Source organism: Manacus vitellinus, unplaced genomic scaffold (genome assembly GCF_001715985.3).
Source record: "Manacus vitellinus isolate BGI_N305 unplaced genomic scaffold, ASM171598v3 scaffold_3_pilon, whole genome shotgun sequence".
NCBI classification, from domain to species: domain Eukaryota; kingdom Metazoa; phylum Chordata; class Aves; order Passeriformes; family Pipridae; genus Manacus; species Manacus vitellinus.
Window position 1 is genome coordinate 45,727,851 of NW_021940535.1, and position 24,106 is coordinate 45,751,956.

Here is a 24,106-nt window from a genome sequence, read left to right on the forward strand (position 1 = left end):
TGTTTTCTCTGTGATCTTCTAATGCAGGAATATTGGAAGAGATGGGAAGAGGAGGTGATGCAAATATGTGTGTTTGATGGAGGAAATGCTTTGAAGTCATGCAGCTGTCACAGTTTCTACTTTTTAGTGAACAGATGTGTCAGGATCATAATTCTTAACTAAACCTCAAACAATGCTTCAAGTTACCTGACATAAGACCAAGCAACTCTATACAGATTGTGTCCATGGTTGAAGCCTGGATTGACTCCTCTATACAAAAAAAGGCTACATTTCACATAACATAGCAATTATCTTTTTCTTTAGATGTCATTCAGACCAAATTCTTGTCTGTATGATTTTCATTTCTCCAAGCCTGACTGTGAGACATGAACCGACTGAGGATTTGTAAATCTAATGGATGAAACTTAGAGCTGTAGATATTGCAGTGATAAGACATCTGTTAAACAGATACTATAAAGGAACATAGCAAGACAAACCTTAATATTCTTCTTCTGCAGGATAAAAGTTCTTAATGGAAATGTAAACAGCAGATGGGCAGCCAAGGCACTAGAACTCCACTCTTTGGCTGGCCAGTGGTGGCAACCTTGAGAAGAGAGTTTCTTTTAGCTGATTTCAAGTACCAGTGATGCTTGTTCAAAAGGAAACACTTCTACAAAAGAGCAGAACTCTTCTTATGTTCTTTCACCCTCCTCGACACCATGTATGAGGAAGAAGAATTTGGTTTCAAGAGCATCTGTACTCTGTGATGCTTGGATCATGTGTCTTCTGATTATTTAATCTCAGTGCTGAAACCTGGAGATACTTGAACTCCAATTCACTTGGCCTTGTAAAGTCTGAAAGATGGAAATACTTCACGGGAAAGATGTAAACAATTATAGCTAACTTTAAAAATACTTTCTCATGTTACTAATAGCTGACTAAGGACAATTATTTTCTTAGTCATGATCTCCTGTGTGCATAGCAAAGCTGCATTATAAGTAAGGATAAAAAGATAAACATCAGCTTTTTTTAATTGACTTAGTTATTTAGTAATTTAATCATGATATATAAAAATCTCTTGCCACTTAGTAAGACAGAGTAAAAATTGTGCTGAGTCTAAAATAGTTGATTATGACATCTAAAAGACATTATTCAAAATGTCTTTTAAAAGACGACATTATTCAAACAATTATCAGCATAAGTTTCATTATTCAAACTATTATACTTCAGTTGGTCACTTATAGCACAATATAAGGAGTTTGTTTTGGTAAATTTATAACAGTGAGTGTGATAAAAAGCAAAAGCTTCAACTGGACATTTGTAGAATGCAAGATGTTTTTGAGTTGCATAGTAAAAGCCATCTTGTGTTTTCCTCAACCAGATAGTATGATTGGGTGATAAGGTTGAGTCCTGATAATGTTCATGAATATAAATATTAAGTAACGACTAATTTTTCATGATGATTGTCTGACAAATGCTACCTCGAAATGAGGTGTATGCAAGATGAGCATCTATTATAGCATCTTTTTACTGTATGTGTAGCAAAAAACTTAGTTTTCTGTATTGATGGTGCATAAATTTGGGATTGAATGCACAGGAATTACAGTGATCCAAAGTTCATGATTCATGAAAATGCTTTACAATTACATTTGACATTAAATTTACTGTAGAAGTTGGTGTTGTAATACTTATGGTACCATAATGCTTAAAGGACAGGTTTAATAAAAAGCAAGTCTTGAAAATAGTATTGGAACAAGATGATGTTTTTCCAGAATTTTTGCATTTTTAAAGACTCTTACCCTATTGTAAGATGGATCACATTTCTATTTACTTCAGCAGCAGCAGAATAAAGACCTGCCTTCTTTTGTAACTCAGAGGCTGCTTGGGATCATTTGTGTCAATTGAAAGAGAAGTTGTTATTTGCTCATGGTGTTTATCTCCATCTAATCCAATGCTGATAAAAACCTGGAAAAAATTTATGAGAAAACTCATAAAAATAGTACAAATTCATAGATAATACAGACTCAGGCTTGAAAACATGGGAAAAAAAGCCTGTGGTAGCATGCTGAGTTATCAGGCTACGAAAGAGAAAGATTAGCTCTGTGGAATTGTTTAGCAGTGCTGGCATGAGTCATACCAGATCACATTTGCCTTCTGGAAGGCAAGGCTTTGTTATGCGGAAGAATTGAAATATCTTTGTCTAAAAATAGTAGACAAGCAAGTGTCCAGGCAGAATACAAAGTTCATGTTTCTTTACATTTTATTTCTTTCCTCTGGATTCCACCCCTGCTATGATTGATTTTTTTTCTTTTTTTAACTCGAAATACAGAGGTTGTAAAAGTGATATGCACTGACACTTGCAAGTGATTGACAACATGCTCTGTTCTTTTTATTTAGAAAAACCAACACAGTGATCCTTCAGAACTGTTTTTGTCTGAGTCTTTTCTATTTGCAGATGTCCACAAGCTTTACTTCAGTGTAAAATCAGATGTCACTGGAGAGCCTACAAACTAATTGTATAATTTTTTTAGCCTGTTGCTTATGTGATTGCAGATATATAGCCCTTTTTTAATCAGTGGAAACTTTATTTATTAAAATCATGCTATACATTATATATAGTTTTGAATTTATGTGTGTATGTATGTATATGTATATGGCTTTGTACAATCATTTTATGCATTAAGTTTAATGCCTGTTCAAATGTTGGAAAAAAGAAATCAAATTATATCCTCTCCTCTGCCCTTTGTTTTTCTGCCCTTTAACACTAGAGGTACATGGTTAAACCTTTTAACTTACTTTTCACAGAAAATCATTCTGCCCCTCCAGATGTTACCACTTACACCTCAGAACACTCAATACAAGTAGAAAGACCACAAGGATCAACGGCACGGGTGGCACCAAAGTATGGAAACGCTGAACTTATGGAGACTGGGGATGGTATGTCACAAAGAAAAACTGGATTTTTTTAGTATTGTAACCTTTTCAATGGTTACTGTATGCGTGTGCTCTTGGTTTTTATTTGGTTTTTGTTTGTTTTTTATCTGGGCACTTTTCACTTATAAACACATAAAAAGTTGCAGCACCTTTACAGTCCTAAAATAAACTAATACCAATGAAGACAACATAGAGAAATATTTCTTAATCAGCATAGCTGACTCCTTGTAGAAATTGTTTGGCAAAAGAAAACAGTGAATAAATTTGCTTTTATCATGCTGTCTGGTTACAATTAGTCTGTTTTTTAAATGACAAAGAATGTGACATGCTAGGATTGGTACATCTTATAAAGTGACGTGTTTGAAGTTTTATTCTCTGAGGTGTTTTTTTTTTTGAAAAACAGTTATTTGTAAACCCTTTCTTATTTACTGCTCCTCTTTTCTAAAACTTACTAACCAACATTTCAGCACAGCATGGAATTGTTGACCAAGTGTATCATCTGTAAACTTAGTAGCTTCAGCTCTAAACACCACTTGGCACAAGTTTTGTAGCCAACTTTATGGAAGTGTAGGAAGTTGAAATTCCTGCAATGCAGTGACAGAAATCTATTAGTTCAGGAATAGATGACATAAACATTGCACTCGGCTCGAGAAAAGGAAGGGGGAGGTGATTGATTGGACTATATTATAAAAATGCCCCTTGTCCCATGCTCCTGTTCAGAACTATGTTTTTCTAAGTGCTGTGTAGGCAAGCACTCTCCCTTTGGAGATTGCTGGCTGGTGATTGACTGTAGGGATGTTCAGAGAATACAGGGTCATGCTGAAGTAATTAAAAGATGTGAACCATGTTTAAGATGGGTACTGGATAGATGTCCACTACAGTGTAAAGAACAACCCAGAATAAGTGACGGGGCAGAGCTATGACCCACACTCCTCACTGAGCTACAATCAAGTCAGACAGTGTATGACCAATGATCATGGGGAAGGCCAATACCTGTCTTCTCACTGACCATTGCTGAGAGAGTCCTCTCAGGGTACTGACATTTGCTATAGAGACTTTTTCACTGTGCTTCTCTCCCTCAGTCTGTGTGCTGTTTCCCCTCTAATTTTGCAACCTCGCTCTGACATTGTTGTACTGCTTTTATTTAAATTAGGCTTCACTGTTCCTTTTTGCTTGTATGTTTTAATGTTAAATAAATACTTGAGTCACGGTGTGGCATGAAACTCTAAGTTGTGATGGCCTTGCAATCCTAGAACACTTTCTTACCCCACTTAACATCTGGTGGCGTTCAGCATAGCAGTCAACTGATGTCTCCATTGATCCCTGTCCTGCAGGAGTACCAGTGAGCAGCAGAGTGTCAGCAAAGATTCAACAGCTGGTCAATACACTAAAACGGCCCAAACGACCACCATTACGAGAGTTCTTTGTAGATGACTTTGAGGAATTGTTAGAAGGTAAAATGACTGTTTTTCAAAAGGTTTGGGGATCTCTTATTAAAACTCTGTAAAATGTTTGTCTCCTGCATTGACTTTCTAGAAAGCCAATTAAGCCCTCCCTGTACTGGCAAGTACAAAAGCAGTGGTATTCAGTGGAATCTGTTTGTAGTGAGCTTGGACTTAGTGCTGTAGAGTCGAAAGTCTCTCTAATTTGCTCAGGTCCTGGTTCTACTTGCAAAGAAACGACAGAAGAGAGTTGAGGGAAGCTTTGCTTTGAGAACATTCAGCTGTGGGTTGCAGCCATTGCCTTTGAACACCAGTATGAGAAAAACTGTTAGTGAGGGAGCAATGTTAAATGTTTTAAACATCCTTTGTGTTACAGTGAAGTATCAAAAACCAAATTAAATGTAAGATTAGAAACAAGGATTAAGTCAATAAATGGATTTTTTTTAAAGAGGCCAGTGCTTTGAGAATTAAGATTTGCCGGGATGTGGAAATTTAAATAGTCTCCATAGAGTTTATAAGAAAGCATGTAACAGAACATGACTTAAATCAATCTGTTACTTGTTAAAGTACACTTTTCCAGTAGTTTTGCAGTTCATCTCATTACTGCATTTTTCCCAGGAAAAAGTATTCTCCATCTCTCTTTAGGAATAAAGAAAGATTGATTATTTTGAAGATAAATATATGAATGCTGCCTCAGCAGTTTTTTTCCCTGCTTGTAGAGCTATTGTAAGGACAAGCATGTGCATTCCTGTTTAGTTGCTTGACTTGTGTAAAAGTTAATTATTCTGTTATATTTCTCTGTTGCTTCTCAGTACCTTCTAATATGTCACTGTTTTCAGAATATTTTGCGAAGGTAACTTATTCTCTTGATTACACAGGTGTACACAAGGTATAGAATTTACATGGTAACTATGTATCTTTTCATAATCATAAGTTCAACAGCCAGATCCAAACCAGCCAAAGCCAGAAGGAGCTCAGATGTTGGCTATGCGTGGGGAACAATTAGGTGTGGTTACAAATTGGCCTCCTTCTCTGGAAGCAGCTTTGCAGCGATGGGGGACCATCTCACCAAAAGCTCCTTGCCTAACCACTATGGATACTAATGGAAAACCACTGTATATTCTCACATATGGTGAGTGCTCTTCAAACTACCTGCCTTTTGTATGTTCTATATAGTGCCTGTGTACAGTAATTGCATAAATATACAGTGAAAAAAGACCTGTAATGATGCATCTGTTCAGTTTCTGAGTAGGGTAAGAGAGTTCTGAAGCTGTTGGTGTCTGAGTATGGGTAGCTGAGATGTTATAGCATGATTTATTTCACAGCAAGGAAAAGAACTGAGTAGATACACCCATGGAATAACAGATTATAAATTAAAACCACCTTTTAAACAGAAATTCATCCTGGGGCAGATTTTCCTGAAGATTAATGTCTAAATCCATTGCCCTTGGATATCACCCTGGCTTTGTTCTGCAAAAGCAGAACCTGGTGTAGAAAATTCATCAGCTTCCTGAAGAAGTTAAAATAGGATTTTTTTCCATGTTCTACTGACACTGTAGTAAGCGTAATTTGAATTATTCCTCTGATGCGTAGTTGTACAGCTAACAAATGTACCCCCTTGATATAAATTTGCCAGGATATATTTCAGTGTGATCTCTGATATGTTGTAGTTCAGTGTTTACTGCCTGACAATCTATTGCAACCAAGAAAGGCCAAATAAAAATAAACATAAGGATGTCCCCGACAAGTAAGTCCCATATTGCTTCTAATTTTGCGATATTCAGGGGACATTTGGGAGACGTTCAAAGGAATTATTATGAATAACTGTCAGACTTTGAAGGCAAGTTGGAACATTTCCATAATCTATTGTTATGGATATAAAAAAATATTTTGCTTTTTTTATTTCTACCTTCTCAGGGACCTTGAGTTCTGAGCAGAGAATGTTGTTACATGCTGTGATATAGAGGTCTGTCTGTTTTGTTCAGTGCTGAACATTCCTTTCGATTCAGGAGTCAGACTCAGTGAAGGTCCCTGGCCAAAAAGATGTCTGCTGCAAGTTTGGCACTGAAAATAAAGGCTTTTAAAGCATAACAGAACCTTTGCAACTGAGGGTCACACGTGAAACATTTTCCCTTCAGGTGCCTTAGAGTTAAGAAGTTACTTAATTTAGGGGGCAAACATATGATTCACCACTGATGAATGTTTTTCTTCCTTAAGGACATTTTCTTGGAACTAGGGAAGAATTTTAAAGTTTGTGATTACATGTTTGCAGAAGAGAAATTCATGTCATCTACTGAATGCCCTAAATAAATTGGACAGGAAAGGAAATTAAGATGTTACTGAGAATCAGACCATTTTTCTGAATTTGGGATTCTGTCCAGAGAGTCTGAGCATATGTCCTGCTTTGCCTGAGGCTGTAGGCTGAGCAAATCAACCTGAGGAACTCATCTACTTGGCTCACAGAGCCACCTCTAGCCATCTCTGTCTTTAGATAGCTCTTTCCTCTTTTAAATTGTCTAAATCCTGAGACAAACAGCACTAAAATTCATATTTTCACACCTTTCATTTGGCAGCACTCTGAGATATGGTTTTACTGTTGCCTTTCAGTAGTTTTCTGAAGTCAGAAAAAAATTAGTTCTTTTTTTTTTCCTTCTTTTTATAGATAAAAGAAATTACAAACCAAAACATTTCATAGATTTACTGAATTCTCTGCTAGCTGCACTTCAAGCTGATGTCCTTTTTCACTGGCAATGTCCATACACTATGCCATAGCAGTTTTCTTAAATGACAGGTGCTTTTGAAATGTCCTTAACATTACAGCCACTTGCCATTTTATTGGTGGCTTTATGTATGATTTTGCTGTTGCTAGTCCTCCTTCTATGTTTGCAATATTTTCTAGTGATGGCAGGCATGGCATTTTTTAAAGTTGAGCATTACGAGACATTAAGCCTTGAACTCAGCAAAGCCACTCCTACTCATGAATTTTTATCCCTCTACATAGTTCCAGTGGCCCCAGTAGTAATAAATTTTTGACAGATGAGCTTAATCATAATCCTACCACATGGTTTTAATGTGACACTGAATTTCCTCATGTGCATGCTATGATCAGGTGACTAAAACTTTAAAATATCAACATTGAGGACATTTAGTAGCCTCTGATTTTGTACGTCACAGTTATATTTAGGTTTTTTGCCAATCTAAAGAAACACCATTACCACTAATTTTCATATGTTTGACAAGTATGCAAGAGTTCTAAGAATAATTCTAATTTCCCAGAGTTTTGGTCTTTGACATGTTGTTAACATGGTCACTATGCACCTTCTCTTGAATATTTTACCTCTGTTTACTGTTTCTGCTTCAGTCTCTTCTCACATCTCTTGTCTTTATGGAAATCCTCTTCCTTTATCCTCCACCTTTCCAGTTAAGAGAAGGCTTTTGATCCCTACTTTTTCATACTCAGCATCTTCTCTAGTTTCTTGTCTGCATGGATGAATTGCAGCTTTGCCTGCTTATTCCAGACTTCTCTCCATCTTTTCAAGATGGATTCCAGGAGTGTCTCTGTAGCTGTTAGCTAGATCATAGCCCATCTGAGGAGGAGTTCTAATTCCCTTAACAGCAACATTTTAATCTCTTCTTTAGTGGATTGTTGCAGATGGTATTGCCTTCCCGCCCATCTCTTGGGCTGTAACAACAGTATTATACACAATGCTGACATTATTTATTTTACAGTAATTCTGTGTCCAAACCTCACAGGTTATTTTAGGAGCAAGTCTTTTCAAATGCAGGCCTTTTGCCACATCTACATGGTGAAATCTCATCCCATCTGCCACTTTGCTCTTAGTTCTTAACATCAGACTCTCTCTGGCCCTGAAAAATATTGCATCTATCCAAGATGCCTTCCTGTTTGCCCTTGGTGGCCTTGCATTCTGAAAAGGAGCTCTTTGAGAGTCCACAAAATTCTCCTTCTCCAAAGCCTTCCTCACAACTCCTTTGCTGTCCTATCCAGAGACATCTGTGAGTGGTCAGACCAATGGCCAAGCTGTGATATGCCATGGCAGACAGTGATAGATTGGTGTTGTAAGACCACCTGGTGTGATTTTCTGGACTGAATTTTTCTACCTAATGGTAGCTGATGTGGATATATGTTAGTGTGACTTTAAATGGTGAGCGCTTTAGATTGTGAAGCGCTGCTGGGCCATAAGGGAAACTAGTTTAAAGAACTTACTCTTTCAGCTGTTGCTTAAAATCAGCTCTGCCTTCCCATTTCTCTGCAAGAATTCATCTAATTTGTAATGCCTTGTATCTCCTATGTCTTTTTTAGAACGTGTTTTGAGCTCCTTGTCTTCATAGCGTGTCAGGACTTGTTTTGTCCATGTGTCTGAGGTTAGTGGAGATAGGAAAAATGTATAACTGCACTTGTAGACTTGATCTTTATTTTCAAGAAAGTGTTTGATGCGTTTTGCCTCAGTTCTTTAAGTTCTTCTCAGTGCCCCAGTTGTAATCTTTATTTAATGTACTCAAAACTCTTAAATTCTTTCTAGTGAATGAAACACTATGAATATTACTTATTTCTCAAATATTTTGTTCCTCTGGGAACTTGTTTAAGTGGAGAACATCTTAGTTAAGTTATTCTCAATCCCTTTATAAATCAAATCACTGAATATGCATAAATTGAAATGTCTGAGATATGGGAAGGAAATATGTCTTTATCAGGTTTTATGTGAATCTGAACTCTGACTAGAAACCTAATACATGCTTTGAAGAGAAGGAAGACAATTTCTGACTCAGACAAAGTTAATCAGAGTAGTCAGGCATCTGGTTTTGGTATTAATGATGAAGTGCTTAGTGATTTCTTAGAGGACAAATGTGAATAAAGGACAATTAGATCCTATATAGTTCTTACGCTATCACAGTCACTTTTCTTACTTAAAATGATTATTCTAAAAAGAATCAGAAAGGCTGGGGAAAAAGTAAAAAGCTGAAAGTAATTTAGGAGTGAGCAAGTTTGGAGCTTTCTTATTGTAACCATTATTAAAAACAACAAAATGAGCACCAGTTAACTTTGATTTGAAGAATCTCATTTCCTTTATCTAACACTTTCCGTAATCAGATTTTTTAAAAAGCATTTCCTGTAGCTCCAGCATAGTGTTTCTTTCCCACATCAGAGGCCCACTGGAGACAGCAAGGCTAGCAAAAAAGAGCAGAGAAGACTCTCTGGACAGAGGATCATTTTTCCTTTATCCATTTGGATTCTGTGGAGAAAGAAATGCTTGGAAAATGACTTTTTTTTTTTTTCTCAAATGAATTGCCAATTTAAAAAACAACCTTAATGCAACTGTAAAGATGTTGAGACCAAAGTAATTGTGCCTCAGCAGGGGTGATGTCGCTTATACTGGAGATATCCTGGCACGCCTGAAAGTTAACAACAGGTCAAAAATAGGCAGCCCCAAGCAATGCTGCACCTACACCCCTCCCCATCCTTTCTGTGAGAATCTCCTAGGCCAGGAATTTCACAATTAACAGAAGGACAGGGACGGATTTGAGACTCTTGTGATCAAGTAGCTACATAACCAGACTGTCCTTATCTCTGAAATGACTCAGTGCTCAGAGATATGGATAGTCATGGTTTAAATCTCTAGATAGATATCAATCTTATGATTGTTTAATACTTTAAACCTTTATTTCTTTAGTAAAAAGGTAGAAAATTACTGCATTATATGATTCAGACTGCAGCATCCAGCACTGTTATAGCAAGGTTACCTCTATTCTGAGTATGTTTGGAGTCTTTTATTCTCTGCAACAGAACATTGTTGTTCTTTTTATTTGGATTATTTTATCACAAAATACAACAACTTCATTTGCTCCTCGGGGTGAATCTAAAGAGTTTATGAAAAAAGGGTGAACAGAGCAGTAGAGCTGGGACTATTCCGTTGCAAAGCAGAAAAAGAGCCGTACCTGCATATCGTTAGGAAATTTGCCATTCACACCAGATTTAATAAATACTGTTGTTTCTGTTTAATGTAAGGAATGTTGTACTGTGATACTGAGAAAATGAATATTTGACAAAATTATTTGCAGTTAAACTTTGGCAGTCTCGCAGTTGCTGAGCACGGAGATTGGTAAGCGACCACTGGTTTGGTTTTGTTGAGTTAGTGCTGTGTGGTTCTGAAAACCGTCCTGGAGATGATAAAGAAATTCGTTGTGGTTTGTTTTCTCTCTGAGTTTTCTCCTTTATACAGCTTTTCTCTTAAAACCTTCTTTACATTCAACACAGACATTTAGTCCTTTTAAAGATTTGCAAAGGAAGAGGAAGGGGATTTACTTCAGTGTCATGTGGAAATCATCTAATTTTTGTTAACAGATCTCTTTTTGTGTGGTTTTTAACACCTTGCGATTTCCTTTACCCTCGTGTTGCTTAACCAGATGGGACTGGGTATTAACTAACTATGCTTGCTAAATTTTAGTTGGTTAAAGATACTGCCCTCTGAATAGACTGTTAAAAAAAAACCAAGATTGAATACAAGCAAAATACAAGATATATCATCGCTGGTGTAGAGTTACTACTGCTCAACTAAAGGGAAATTCCAGTGGCAAGAGAAAATGGACTTGCCCCACATGGGTGTTAACAGTGTTTGTCACAGCTGCCAGAAAGCAAGATGCTGGTTTCCATCCTGTCCTACGGAGCATATCTGCATATGTGAAGTCTGACAGATATGGCTCAGATTCAGAGGCATAGTGGTACTTGCTGTTACTCACTGGGCAGTGGAAACACTCCACTTAGTTTGCAAGTGTGTGAAGAACCTTAAAGCCCTCCCTGCATAAGCATGCTGCTAGAACAAGAGAGTCTGGCAGCAGCACTGGGCGAGTGACAGACGTGGCTAAGGGAGATGCAATCATCTTTAGAAGATTTATTTCAGTAAATGCTTAAGCAATAATAATTTAGGCAATGATAGATGCAGAGAAAAGCTTAATTTCTTACCATCTTGTGGAGTTATACGAGATCTTAGAAAGCAGCACCACAATTAGCAGCTCCATGGGAGGTAGGAACAATGCTATAAATTGTAGTAGCAACAAGGTGTGTGTTAAATGCCTGTTGTTGGGGTTTGTTCCACATACACCTACCAGTCTACTTTGTTTGGGAAATACTTTTGTGACCTAAAAACTGAGGGGTAATTCAGGTTCTTAAATGTGTAGTGCCCTGTGTTACCCATGATGTGTATGTGACTGGCAGTCCTTGCACAGAGTCTGCAGAGCCTGGGCCCCTTCTGGAGGGTACCCTTGTGCCTTAAATACCACTGAACAACTCTGTAGATGACATACCAGTTCTTCATTTTTAAATGCAAGAGTTAATGTTGGGCTACTGACACCAGAGCCTGGAAGGCACAAATCCTGTCCCAGTGCAGCGGGTAGGAGTGTTGTTTGAAAGGACCCCACTGCAGTGGGGATGTGGGCAGGAACACGAAGAGGAGGTGGGTCTGGTGTTTATGGCAGGGAAGCAGCAGTGCTGCTTAAGTCTCCTGCTCAAGCAGCACATGCTGTGTCAGCTGCAGAAAGGGCCCAGGATAGCTCCCTGCTGCAGAGGCACGGCTGGAAGAGAGGAGCTTCAGCACTAGCTGGAACACGGGCAGGTCCACTCACTACCAAAGCTATTGCTTAAATTTCCCTCATCTGCCCCCCTGCCTTCAGGCCAACTCATTAGAAGATTAATGGCAGTGTGTTTATCCGAGGAGAGCTGGTGCTTCACTGAACTCTGTCTGAGGACAATGGGATGTATCCCCAGTGGCTGCAAACAGCCAGCTTTCTGCTGCAACCCATGTAATGAAGATGGTTTATCCTGCACGAGGATCGGCCGGGCGGTGCTAAGCCCTGTCTCAGAGCCTTGGATGAAGCACAGCTGGCCTCCTTGCCAGGCCTCCCACTCCTGCAGCACTGATGTGGCACTGCATGGAGGTCACAGCAAGGTCACAGCGTCAGGATTTGTGGGAGAAGTTTTAGCAATCGGCTTTTTCCCAGCGATGTCTAATCTCTCAAGTTTGCAAAGGAAGAATTACTCTGAAGTGCAACCTAGGCAGAACCAAGGAAGGAAACACTTCAAAGATTTCCGTCTTTATAACATCCTCTATTCCTGAGGGCTTTTATCCTGCAGGCGTTTAGCCCTTTGTGTTTCTCAGTGATGTTGGAGGAAGCAAACAGCCAAAGTGGCAGAATAAACCCATGGTTCAGTCCACCCCTGGTCAGAAACTTGTGTCCCATCCAGCAGCCACTGATCTGGCCCTGATCATCCATACATTCCTGGCTCCAGATTCTGGATTACTGCTCCTTTTGTGGCCCTTTTTTAATTTACTTTTTTGGAACACAGTCATATACCCTGCAGGAAAACTTAGAGGCTTCCTGTTAAACACTATTCAGTTCAAGATCTACTTGGACTTTGCTCTACCTGCTCGTGAGGATGCCTGGGGGTCTCTGCCCACCCCCAGCAGCCCCTGCCCACCCTGGAGCAGAGTTGGCAGCAGCTGGGGACAGGCAGAGCTCACAAGGGTTAGAGTGACATTATAGAGCTTGTAAGACCCTTATATTCCAGCTCCTTTCCAGCTGAAGGCAAACTGGCTGCTTCACTCTAGTTTTCCACAGTTTCATATCCAAAGGCACATGCATGACCAGTTACCCCAGCTACTTAACAAAAGATTGGTATCACAACAGCAAACAGAGAAGGAAAGGGCTGTGGTGACAAAAAATTCAAGTCTTTTCTGACCACTAGAAAATATTATGGGCCTTTTCTGTACATTTCGAAGTGTATACGAGCAGAAAGGTGAGGAATTAGGAAGGCAGCCTTGTATTCTCCATGTTTCAGAAGCTGAAATAAAATTTTGACAATAAAAGAGCATCATGACAAAATGTGTGTAAAGATTTGATTATTTAACACTTTACTAGAAAGTGCTCCTTTAAATTTTCTCAGTTTTTGAGAAAACTTAATTTCTGCATTTAGCCAGATTTCTTAGGTGGAGATAATTGTACTTGTACCTGTGTACTTCTGAAAGAATGTGCCTAAATGCTGTAATATGAATAGTTCTTAGATTTTAAAGAAAGTATTGTAAGATGGCACATTTGATAGCCAAAAAATTAGTGTATGTCACAAATGCAAATGTGAGACTTGTAACAGATTTAATCTCTATAGTTCAGACAGAACTTTTCACAGCAGCTCCTTATGTGTCTTGAAAAAGAAATTAAAAATTCAATGTTCATTTCAAGCTTGAAAGTGTTTTGTGTAAAGATGGTTCTTCTTTGCAATTCAGAACTTTTGCCAGGCTTTTGATTTCCATTCTCCAATTTCCTGTATCATTACTAATTGCTCTTTTAAGTTTGTTGCCACTGAAACTTTAATGTTGGAAAACTTTAAGAAAAAGAGTATTTACTTTCTTAAAGCATCCTTGTTTTTATCCTACTCACTTGTAAAGTTCAAGTGTTAACTGTAGCAGCAGGGATGCTTTCAAAGATCTTTCCATCAAATGCAGGTAGTTCTGCCACAGCACCGTGAGGGTTAATCCTGCAGACATATGCCTGTATCTGTGCTGAGTTTCCAGTGGAACAGAATCGAGTCGTGTTTCTTTCTGAGCATCAATACAGTTCAACATGCAAATACTGGAGTAATTTTGAATAAATTAAAAAGTTTGCAAAGGATAGTTTGATGATACAGTATTACTGGTTTTGTAAGAAATAACTGCATTTAGTACTTTCTTAATGAAAAGCAGCAGAGACCCTTCCAATTTTCCTTAAGTGGAAAAAAGAAAATCTGACCTTCTCATCATACTTTATATTTACATCAGATTTGCACTTAAAAATAATTCAGTAGTATTGCATTTTATAACCAGGATGTGGAGGAACTTATTATAGCAACTGCTTGGCTTAGTTATAAATAGCAATGCTGCAGGTTTGGGAGCCTGAACTGCTGAACTCCATAGGTAATCTGTTGTCAGAACCTATTATCGTTTCAGTTATTGGTGACCATGAATTAAAGATTTGTTACTGTCAGACTGAATACTGCTTGAAGACAGTACCTTGGGGCCAGCCAAACACAAGGGCTGTTAAACTTGGTATTGTTCAAATGAAAGTAACAAGATCTCTAAACAAAGACCATCTGAAAGAGCAAAGGTGCCAATTGTTGAAGGATTAATGAAAGGTGTGTGATGTGGGCGTATTGATGAGATAATTTTTTTTTGTTGTATGTTGGGATGAGGACTTGATAAGGATCAGCTAAGCATGGTGCTGTAAAGATAAAGCAAGGGAGAAGAGAGACAGTAAGGAAGGGTACCCAGGGCAAGTGAAATAAAACTGAGAGAAGGGAGGGTATGGAAGCAGATGAGAAGAAAAAGCCAAGTTAAATGAATTAAAAGTGAAACAGCCATATGGATGTGCTAAGGTTCAGAGGGTCCCTGCTGCTTCAGTGTGCCCCTTTGGATGTGGGGTGTTTTCTGTTTGTTGGGGTTTTCTTTACTTTGTCTCTGCTGCTTGGGATACCTTTCCTTTTTCCTTTGGTGGCTTGGGGTATGAGAAATGCCATTGGGAAACCTGAGTATCACCCTCAGAGGTCAGTCTGCGCTGAAACGTGACTTGTCCAAATTGCTAGTGAGGTATCAGGGTGATGTCTGGACTTGATGATTTTCCAGACCCTTCTAACAGTTAGATTTTGGAGTCGAGATCCAATTTTCTCCAAAGTGAGAAACGTCTGCCACAAAGAAAACTAATCTTCCTTTGTCTTGAAAAAAGAAGCTGATAGAAAACTTCTTATGAGTAGTGGTGTCGTATTTAGTTGGAAAACTAATATAAATGTTCCTACTATGTTTTTTCCGTTTCTCAGGTATTCTTTCTCTTTTATAGTCTTGTAAAACATAAGAATTTTTAAATTAATTTCAAAAATTTTATGTTAATAGGCAAACTTTGGACCAGAAGTATGAAGGTTGCTTACAATATACTACACAAATTAGGCACAAAACAAGAACCAATGGTACGACCTGGAGACAGGGTGAGTATCTCAAAGATTTTTAGTTGCTAATAGTTCAGACCCAGTGTTGACAAAGAGAAAATGAGGTATTTGGGGTGCTCAGAGGAAATTAGTGAAGTGAAATATTAGGGAGGGGTGGGAACTGAAATCTGCTGTTTACTCAGAAGAAGTCTGATCATTCAGACAGATGTTTTGAACTGCATAATAAATAACCTGAGCTGGTACTCCCTGAATAGTAACTTGAAGTTGTGGCAACATCAACAATAAACATTCCCATGGAAAGTGATTTTTAGACACAGCACAACAGTCTGTTTAGCAAAATCTTGCTTATGGAGCCTGGAGGTGTCATGTGGATAAAAAACTTACTTACTAATGACTTTGTATTTTTTGAGATGGTAAAAACAAGAGAAACATTGTGGAGGACAAAGTCAAGCAAAGTAAGCACATTTTGGCAGCCAGTTAAATAAATGAATGATGCAGACTGGTAACACAGGGAATATTTCCACTCCTAGTTCCTGATGCTGCTACTGCTAGAGGCTGAATCTAAGTGAATGGATACAACCCACAAAGAGCAAGAGTTGCAAAGCACTTTAAGATGTTAAATGAAGACAAGAACATCCTATGGTTTTGCTAACAATGTACTTACAAACCTACCCCTTTGTCTGCCAAGACTGGCTGAGCCTACTGCCCTTTTTCTCTTCCAGAGTGTGTCTAGAAAATTCCACAGGTCCCATTCCAGTTTGGATTTAAGCTGTGGAATGGATATTCCAGAACAAATTTGTCAGAAATGCAAATTTTAGTCTCCTGTCCTAGTGCTTAGTGTTGTGAGTGTGGGATTAAGCCTTTCCCCCAGAGTCTGATAGGAGTTCTCAAACTCTTGGTTCACTTGATCCTCTCGTGCCACACGTGAGAAACACACATGTCTGAGAGCTTCAAAAATGAAAGAATGCAGTAACACTTTCCAGAAGGAAGAAAGAAAAAGAAAAAAAAGAAAAAAAAGAAACATGACAGTCCTTCCTCTGTTTCTTTTTGAAATAAATCATAAAGAAAATAACTAAATGATCTCTAGATCCTTAATCTAAATTGCTTCCTACAATGGCATTCAGCCAGGACTAGGATCTGAAGAATCTCTTTTACTTGACTTACAATTCTGTCTCTAAGCAACAGCAGAAGCAGCAAGTTGTTCTGGTGTACACATCAAAACAGTCCACCCAGAAAGCTCCGAAAGGAATAAAGTTCACATATGGGCAATGTGCATCTCTCCTTATCTGTGGTGTGCTGCCTGCCTGTCTTTGTAGTCATTTACAGCAGCGGTCACTGGCATCTCCTAACATTAAGAAAGGATTTGTGGATAATTCAGGCTGAAGGCTGGAAATTTAGCTAGTGCAGGAGATGTAAAGAACAAATTACTGCTCTGCTAAAATAAGTCCACCTAGATTAGAGTGAAACAAATGTTTACAGCTGAGTGCTGAAAGCATATGTTTTGTGTTGTAAAAACATCTTGCCTAGCATCCCTGTGTAACAGGAACGTGATCATATGAAGCAACTTCACGTTGAAGATGAGGTGTTACTGCACTTCTGCTCTACACTGTGGTTATTCTGGCTCTTATGCCCCTGTTGTAATAACATAAAAGCTTTCTGAGCTTTTTGAAGGTGACTTTTTATTCTGGCATAAGGTATTTTCTGCGACAGCAGTTAAAGGCAATTTTTACATACTAAATTAAACACGGCATATATTTCTGGTCTTTTCTAAATGAGAATGTCATTTTTTCCTTATGTTAATATTAAAATATTTTATTTTTTCCCTTTAAAAATCTCTTCTATCAATACAATCTCTATTTTTCACGATTACCATTACCTCACCTCTTATGTTCTTTGTCTGAGCCAAAAAATAAATGAATGTGCCCGCATTTCATTCCCTGCTTCTGCTATTATTATACATGGCAAACTGCATTTGCCTTCTATAGTAACTTCAGAAATTTAACCTTACATCACCCCAGACAGCTGCCTGGAAATTAAGCTTGCCCTCTGAAATATCTACTAGATAACCAGATTCTCATCTCTTAATATACACTGTATGATTTGTTTTCTTTCAAGCTTAGCACTTTTTGCTTTTACACACATTATTTATTTATTTGGTACAAGTCTGTTAGTGATTAATGTTTTTTGGAGAGGAAGTTAATGCCTCTTTCCCACTGGACTTCAGTGAGATTTTTTTCACCTCTGTCAGCTCCTTTGCAAAGATTCCCATCCAAACCTTCACTGCTTTTAAGTAAGCAGAGACCAATGCAAAACCCACAACCCTCAAAGTATCTTTTAGGTTTTTCAGATGTTTACTGGGCTCAGCAAACAGGATTTGCACCTGGCAAAATCCTTGTATTTCCATTTCCCTTGAGGCTGTTTATGGTTTGTGCCTGTAGAATGCATACAGTGAGTTCTGCACTGCCATGTTCAGCACTTGGACTGTTTAAAGTGCAAGTGTGCAGACAAAGTAGCCATGTATTTGCTCTGACTCTAAACCTTGATGAAATTAGAATCTTAAGCTTACAAACCAGGTATTTCAGACCGACTTGGACAAGGTTGGTTAGTCTTCTTCCAGTTTGAAGAAATCCAGTTAATGTATAGAAGGTGACTATCTTAACTAAATTCTGGAAACACTTATAATCTCCAGTAACTGAACCTTGAAGTGTATATGAAAACATCATGATTTTACTTCAACAAAACTCCTATGGATGTCAAAGCAGTCAAAACTCAAGAGCTATTACATAGTTTCAGGAAATTTCAAGATGCTGTAATAATACACTCAGGTCCTGTGTGTGGGTCCAAAGGAATTAGGTTTGAAATCATTCACCCTGCCTTTTGCATGCCACTTCAGTTGACCGTGCAGGATAGTTACCAGCTGTGTTACAGCTGTTTAAGACAAGAGCTGAAAACATCCACTGGACTGAATCAAAACAAAACTGTAGACAGGATCCAGCCACTGAGGTCATTCACCAGCAAGTGAGAGCAGTAGTATTCCATGCCCTTGCAGGAAGAACTGTGGTCTCTGTAAGCTGCTGAATACTCAGCAAGAACGTACATCCTCACCTCTCCTTCCCCTTTGCCTGTGCAGGATCTCAGACATTGTTTGCACTGCCTGCAGGACTAAGCTGCACAGTTCAGCATGCTGGGGGAAGGAGGGCACCTAGTGAGCATAGTGGTGATTTGCTGTGATTGGTTTTGGCATTCTTTTATCTAAATAATTCCCCAACCCTAGCCCTGAAGCTGTGAAGTTCAACAAATCCACACCTAGGTTAGGGTGCGTCATGGATATGATAGTTTGCTTCTAGGTATCAGCTATTTGTGTGCACACAGTACACAGAAACTTCTACACTTGGACAGCAGTCCAGTCCTAAAATGAAACTGTTGCCTGAGGCAAAGCATAGTGAAACAAAACAATGTGTTAATGATTGACCTAATGACATAGTAAGTCTGCGTAATCTTATCTGATCACACCTCCACTTCAGTTTCAGTAACTTCAACAAATTATTATAATAGAATCTAAAATTCTATTAAATCCATTTACTTGGTTATTTAACACTGATAAAGCAATCAGTTAATTGAGAACCAGATGAAGGGTGTTGTCAACATGGGAAACAAGACAGCATGAAAATATTTAGCTACATTGTAAGTGAAAATGTTCATAAAAGGAATATTTATCAGAATAAATTCCTTCTGATTCCTCCTTTGTCTGTCATTAGGCATTTGAATAGTTATCTTAGAAGTGCTTCAATAATCATCTGTATCCAAAAGGAATCACAGAAGCTTCAATTATCTTTATTTTACACCTAGGATAAAATATTTTTAATCTACATCTCTCTCTTTTAGGTAACGCTCGTGTTTCCTAACAATGATCCTGCTGCTTTCATGGTGGCATTTTATGGCTGCCTGCTTGCTGAAGTTGTCCCTGTCCCTATTGAAGTGCCACTTACAAGAAAGGTAAGGAACTGAATTTCTTCTCTATACTGCATTTTGAAACTTACGTCAGAATAAATCACAACTGAACATAGCTTTTGAGTACATTTTTGTGGTTAACTAACTCTGAATCTGAGGATACAAAGATAGTGCTGTGTGGTGAATTATATATAGTTCCTTCTTTTCTGTAATGGAAAATCTGAAGATGTGCTTGTAGTTTCAGCAAATGCAGATCCGCATGGAAAAGGAGAGGAAAATTTTCCAAGACTGCAGCTCTGCCAGTCCTAGATGGATTATCTTTGTAGCCTTTCAAAACATTCTGGTGTTGGCCACTGACAAAGAGCCATTGGCAACAACTGCTGATTTTCCACCTGTCCCTGCAACCCAAGCTATGTTATAATGCCACTAGTGCTGTGTGTGCTACTTCAAAGCGGTTACGGAAATGCCTTCTCCTGTGTCTCTATGTGCATATGTGTCCCAAAGCTTCTGTCACCATGGTCCTCTCTGCCAAGGGTGGCCCTTGGACAAATTAGGTTTAGGAATTCTTGCCATAGAACATGCATTCATAGAGAAAACTGACCACTGCTAATCAAAAGCCTTCCACATCCAGTGATGGTTCAGAGATTCAACCATGTATCCTAGGGAAGTGTTAGGAGAGCAGTTCCAGCGAGAAAGAGTGTCTGGGGGCATTGAGAGGAGTGGGGTGGGTGGTGTAGGTGAACCACAGCTGGGACGCTTACACTGATGCTGCTGAACTTGCATTTTTTTCTGAGGATATATGCCTAGAAGGTTGTAAATACAGCAAAATATATTTATTCATTACAAGATTTTTTTGTCATATCCCCTTAATTTGCCATGGCTGGCCGCTCCCACATATCCCCTTGTATAATCATTTTTTTATTAGCTAGCACTAATAATACTTTACTTTAATTACTTGGTCTGGACTTGTCCACACAAAGAGTGTTCTTTAATCTTTACAAGCTTTCTTTTTTAAACTAAATTCTTTCGGAAAATGTTGACTGAAGACATAAATTGTTTCCAAGGAAAGGGCTGGGGAAATGTATTACTTTGCTCATATTTTCAGTTTTTCAACTGTCAAGGGCTTTTCTTTGAGATGCTCCAGTGTTACAGCACCCCAAAGCAGAAGCTCAAATCTTTGTTTCATGGATAGATACCCTACCTTTCAAATGAAAGCCATGAAACCAAGATTTTAAACCCTCAGATAGGCTTTTCAGTTTGCACATCTCATGTAGCAAATTAACAGCTCAAAATATCTGGGGATTCATTCCTAACTGAACATGCTGGAACCTTCCTCACATCTGAGAAGCTGAGTTGATCTCATGATTTCTCCATTACAATCACACATGCCCTGGCCAACATCTGTGGTGGGCTCCTGCCACAGTGAAAACAGAAGCTGGCAAGGAGAGAAGGGGTGGGAGCTGGAGGAAGGGCTGGTTTAATGAGCAGGTGAAGGAGGAGAGAGAGAGATGGAGTGAGTGAGTGAATGAGTGAGTGAGTGGATCAAACAAAAGGTCATGATCCAGCTGAGCAAACACGAGGGTGATTGAGCAGAAGGAAGGACACTGGGAACTAAGGGACAGAGGAGACAATAGGTGCCCCAGCTTAAACTGGCTAAGACTGGAGGAAAGATGCAGGTGAGCTAGAAAGGCAGTGTAAGAGGAGAGGATGGAACCTCAACCACCATGCCTGCTTTGGGGTAAAATTTGTAAAATGTTGTATTTGCAAGCACTGAGAGGTAGACATGACTACAGAACAAGGATGTTGAATTTAGTAGAAATACAGTGCATTTACATTGGGCTACTATCACACTTTCACCTTTAGATAGTTTGAGGCAGTTGCATAACACTGTGCATTATTTCAATATAAACTAGAGATTCTATATGTGTCAAAAAGATTTTAAGATCTTATGTACATTTTAAGATCTTATAGAGTGCTCAAATGGGTAAATCTGCTTTCATTCTTTAATTAAAAAAGAAGCAACATGGCTTCGAAGGTTGAAAAATCTAATGTCTTTCCCTGTTACGGTTTTCTGAGGTTTAATGACATTTTAAAGTACATGAATAGGTGTAAATTTGATTTATTTTGGAACATCTGATACCACATCCATCTATTAAACTATAAAATCCAGCTGTCCAAGTAAATACTCTGTGTCAAATGAATAACTTACCCTAATTTGGCTGAACCTCTTGGGTGTTTGGGTTTTTTTGAATATGTGTGTATAAGTGGATATATAAATATACACTTAAACATGCATGTATATATATTTATACAAAAGAATATATACAGACTCGGACTGTTTATCTTTTGCCATAATGTTTAAATATCAAACTAATAAAACAATAACAGAGATGTCAGTTAAAAAAGCAACATGATCTATAATCCATAAATAAAACTATGCAATCTCACAGCATATACTATTGCAAATATTTTTGCATTTGTTTATATGTAAGGGCAACTGGAGTGGAAACAATGAGATGAAAATCATGTTCTGAGTAGTCCCAGAAGGAATACCTCTGCTTGGTCAAATTGCAGTGGATTGCTTCTGGCATCCGTAGGAAGATGTCATTTGTGTCATCACACAATGGCCTAGACTGTTCTTTTATGCTTTCCCATTATTTATCCTCTCTTCGACACGCTTCAGTACATTCTGGCATCTTTTGGGTTGCTTTTTGGAAGACAGAAATGTGAACTAACACATTTATATTATGAGCTTACAAAATACAGGATGAGCTATTTTAGGGAGTTATATTAGGAGCACATTTTTAATATTAAAAATTTGTATGAGCAGCTTTAATACTGTTCTGCATTTTCATAAGAAGAGTTTTTCACAGCTCTGTGCAAAATTTTGTCCTAGCATTTTAAAATTGAACAATAGTGTTTGTAGCCCGATAGACTTTTGGCTTACAGATTACTCTGCAGACATCTGTATCCATATGGAAGTAAAGGCTTTTACTTTACCTGCACATAGATTTTGTATGCGTTCCCCTTTCTTCATAGCATGACTGTTATTTTTGTAAGACTTTAACAGGATTTTTTTTCTGGTTTATTGTTAGGTGAAAGTCCGTGTCTCCTTGCTCTTTCCTTCTGTATCCCACCTTTGTGTTGACAGAATACCTAGAATACCCCCAGGACTTCAGGAGACCTGTCTGACCTAGCACCTGGCATGGATTGCCAGAATACCCAGCAACTATGTAGCATTCTTCAGTTTTATTCCCAGAATGCTTCCTGGTGTTCAGCAAAGACCTGGAAATTGTCATTCATGCAGCATGGTTTTGGCTCTTTAAATTTGCGACATCGGATCTAAAATTAAAAACTGAAATACCAGGCTTTTTTCAAATACATCGAAACTAACTCTTTATTCTAGAAGCATCAATCAGGAGTTCCATGGTCATTGTAGTGATCAAACAAGCAGCATGTTTTATTTCTCCTCCTTTCCTTACATTAATAGCATTGAAATGCCTTTATCATCAACACTCCCCAAAATTGTTATATCTAATCCTCATCCCTTGGCTTATGGGGTCTGTTCTTTCAGAGTAATGTCCCTCTCTCCAAATTTGCTTATGTTTCCCAAACATTAGCAAATAATGTGTCCTATACAACACCTCTTCCTTCAGAACTGCCACTTTTGTTAATCTTGTCTGAAGCTGGAGTATTTGTTTCATTGTATGTATGATATGATGTGACATGCAAATTTTATGTCATAGAATGGGCCATCAAAATAGAAGACATGGGAGTCTCAACGTGTCGAATTCTAGTTCAAACAGTGATTTACTATGTCCCTTAGGAAAAGATTTAAAAATACAGTTTTGATTTCTCCTTCTTTAGATTTTTTAGGTCAGTGTTTTTTTCCATTTGATGGGCACCATGCAAATTGTTTTTATTCTGCTCTGGTACAGTCAGGGGAGTTAATCAGTTTTAATGTGAAAATAACATTTTTGTCCTCCAAGCACATTCATAGTTATGCTCAGTCCCATGCTGTGAACATATGAACAAAACAATCCCACATAGATCTTTATGACCTCCTTATCTTAGGCAGAATTTGTGGCAGAGTGAGACATGAAAGCATGTAAAATTAAATTTCTCACTCAAAATGCTCTTTCCTATCATCTTAGATTTAATGCTGTGTGTGCTTAGCAGGCATTTCTGTGCTCCTCCAGTCACTGGCTTTGACAGTGTGGTTGGAAGAATGTGCCTGTGTATTGTCATAGGAAATCTGGAGATACCCACTCCAGGACACTTCAGGTTTTTTAAAGGATGCTTCATACACGGTAAAAACTGTTTTTCAGGAGCTCTTTTTATTAAATCCTGAAAGATTATTAAAGCTTTTAACAGTAACCAGAGAGGTCTATCTCTTTCAAAACAGTGAAATTGTCCCAGTCATGTCCTCCTTTGAAGGAAGAATTCTATTCCAATGGAAATAAACCTTGACATCTTTCCTAGTGTTTCAGGGCCTGAGATAAAATGCGCTTTGCTTTCTCTCAGCTTTAGTCATCATTGGGCTGCAGTGCGCCAGAAACACTGGAGCTTAACATACTTTTGAACATCTTTTGACAATGCATCTCTTTCTCCCCTGGATTTAAAATATCCATAAAATGTTATATATTTTTCTTTCAGTGACAATCTTCCATCTCTCCAGAGAATGTAAGTTCCCTCAACCCCATGTGAGCCCCTGGTACCTGTCTATCCCCCTTCATACACTTTAGCAGTGAAGCACTCATTTTGCCACAGTCAATTTCAGATCCTTTAAAGTCTGTGTTTTCTTATTATATTTTCAAGT

General features: G+C 38.3%; 1 protein-coding gene across 3 annotated transcripts in view; it reads left to right on the top strand.

The window, feature by feature from the left end:
- The window catches only part of DIP2C (disco interacting protein 2 homolog C), a 143,156-nt gene that overhangs the window by 34,291 nt on the left and 84,759 nt on the right, over window positions 1-24,106 (top strand). For 2 of the 3 annotated variants that reach the window (XM_018075646.2, XM_018075643.2), the window contains exons 6-10: window positions 2,785-2,916; window positions 4,248-4,367; window positions 5,290-5,487; window positions 15,284-15,375; window positions 19,222-19,332. In XM_018075646.2, coding sequence (XP_017931135.1) covers window positions 2,785-2,916; window positions 4,248-4,367; window positions 5,290-5,487; window positions 15,284-15,375; window positions 19,222-19,332 — 653 coding nt within the window. The remainder of the gene's footprint in view (window positions 1-2,784; window positions 2,917-4,247; window positions 4,368-5,289; window positions 5,488-15,283; window positions 15,376-19,221; window positions 19,333-24,106) is intronic. The other variant, XM_018075644.2, reaches the window with a different exon arrangement.